Source organism: Eimeria tenella, genomic scaffold (genome assembly GCF_000499545.2).
Source record: "Eimeria tenella Houghton genomic scaffold, Eth_scaff2532, whole genome shotgun sequence".
Classification (NCBI taxonomy): domain Eukaryota; phylum Apicomplexa; class Conoidasida; order Eucoccidiorida; family Eimeriidae; genus Eimeria; species Eimeria tenella.
In genome coordinates this window covers 1,195-2,538 of record NW_013542400.1, presented here as the reverse complement: position 1 = coordinate 2,538, position 1,344 = coordinate 1,195, and the positions used below count along the sequence as shown (strand labels likewise).

Below are 1,344 nucleotides of genomic sequence, written 5' to 3'. Positions count from 1 at the left end.
TTTATTTATTTAATTACTTTGTCGTAGTCGACAATGGTCTCTATGCGGTGGGCGATGGTGATGACAGTGCAGTCTTTGAAGTCCGTCTTTATCGTTTGCTGCAAACAAAAAAAGAATTAATTTAATCAATTAATCGATTAATTAATTAATTAACCATTTCATTTTATTTTTATTTATTTAATTAATTCCCGTCGTTTTATGAGCAGCAGCAGCAGAGCAGCAGCGCAGCAGCTAGGAGCAGCAGCAGCAACCAAACAAACAGACAAACAAATAACACAACTAAATGACCAGAAATAAATAAATGCAATTAATTAATTAGAATTAATTAATTAATCAACTACTTAATTTAATTAATTTAATTAATTTAATTAATTAAATTAATTAATTTAATTAATTTAATTAACTAAATTAATTAGTTAAATTAATTAATTAAAATAAAGACCTGAATAAGACTGTCTGTCTTCGGGTCCACAACTGCTGTCGCCTCGTCCAGCAGCAAAATCTTTGAACGCCGCAAAAGGGCCCTTTGAACAAACAAACAAATAAATAAATAAATAAATAAATAAATAATTAAATAATTAAATAACAGTTTAATTAATTAATTAATTAGGGTTTATTTGTGGGCTGTGTGGTGGTTAACACGCTGCTGCTGCTGCTGCTGCTGCAACTGTTGGCCCTGCTGTTGCTGCTGCTGCTAGTGCTGCTGCTCTTCCACTCCTATTACTTCAACTGCTGCTGCTGCTACACTCCAACTACCCCTACTGCTACCCCCGCTGCTGCTGCTGCTGCTGCTGTTGCTGCTAATGCTGCTGCTAATGCTGCTGCTGCTGTTGCTGCTGCTGCTGCTGCTGCTGTTGTACCTTGCAAGGCAAATGAGCTGCCTCTGTCCTAGAGAGAAGTTTCTGCCGCCTTCTTCGACGTGGATGTCTAGGGGGTCAATGTCTTCAACTTCAATTCCCACATAACCTGCTGCTGCTGCTGCTGCAGCAGGACTTTCTGCTGCAGCAGCAGCAGCAGGCGCTTCGCTCTCCGCGTCTGTTTCTGAATCTGTTGCTGCTGCTGGCAGCATCGCGACTTTGAGCTGGTCCTCGGACTCTGCTGCTGCTGCTGCTGCTGCTGCTCCTTCGTTGCCGCTCCTGCTGCTGCCTTTGCTGCTGCGCCTGCTGCTGCTGCTGCTGCTGCTGCCGTCATTATTGGCATCAGCGGCATTATTAAAGGTGGACTTTCTGTTATTAATTATCATTTGCTTCAAACTTTCCGCCAAATGGGCCTTTTCAATTGCTGCCCAAATCTCCTCGTCGCTGTGCTGCCCCAAAGCGTCAATATTAAACCGCAAAGAACCTT

At 42.0% G+C, this 1,344-nt stretch overlaps 1 protein-coding gene across 1 annotated transcript in view; it reads right to left on the bottom strand.

Moving 5' to 3' along the window:
- The window catches only part of ETH_00040695 (uncharacterized protein), a gene marked incomplete at both ends in the record, with an annotated part of 1,635 nt that extends 392 nt beyond the window's left edge, over window positions 1-1,243 (bottom strand). The window contains 3 exons of the mRNA XM_013375122.1: window positions 18-98; window positions 443-524; window positions 861-1,243. Coding sequence (XP_013230576.1) covers window positions 18-98; window positions 443-524; window positions 861-1,243 — 546 coding nt within the window. The remainder of the gene's footprint in view (window positions 1-17; window positions 99-442; window positions 525-860) is intronic.
- Window positions 1,244-1,344: the final 101 nt, after the last annotated feature.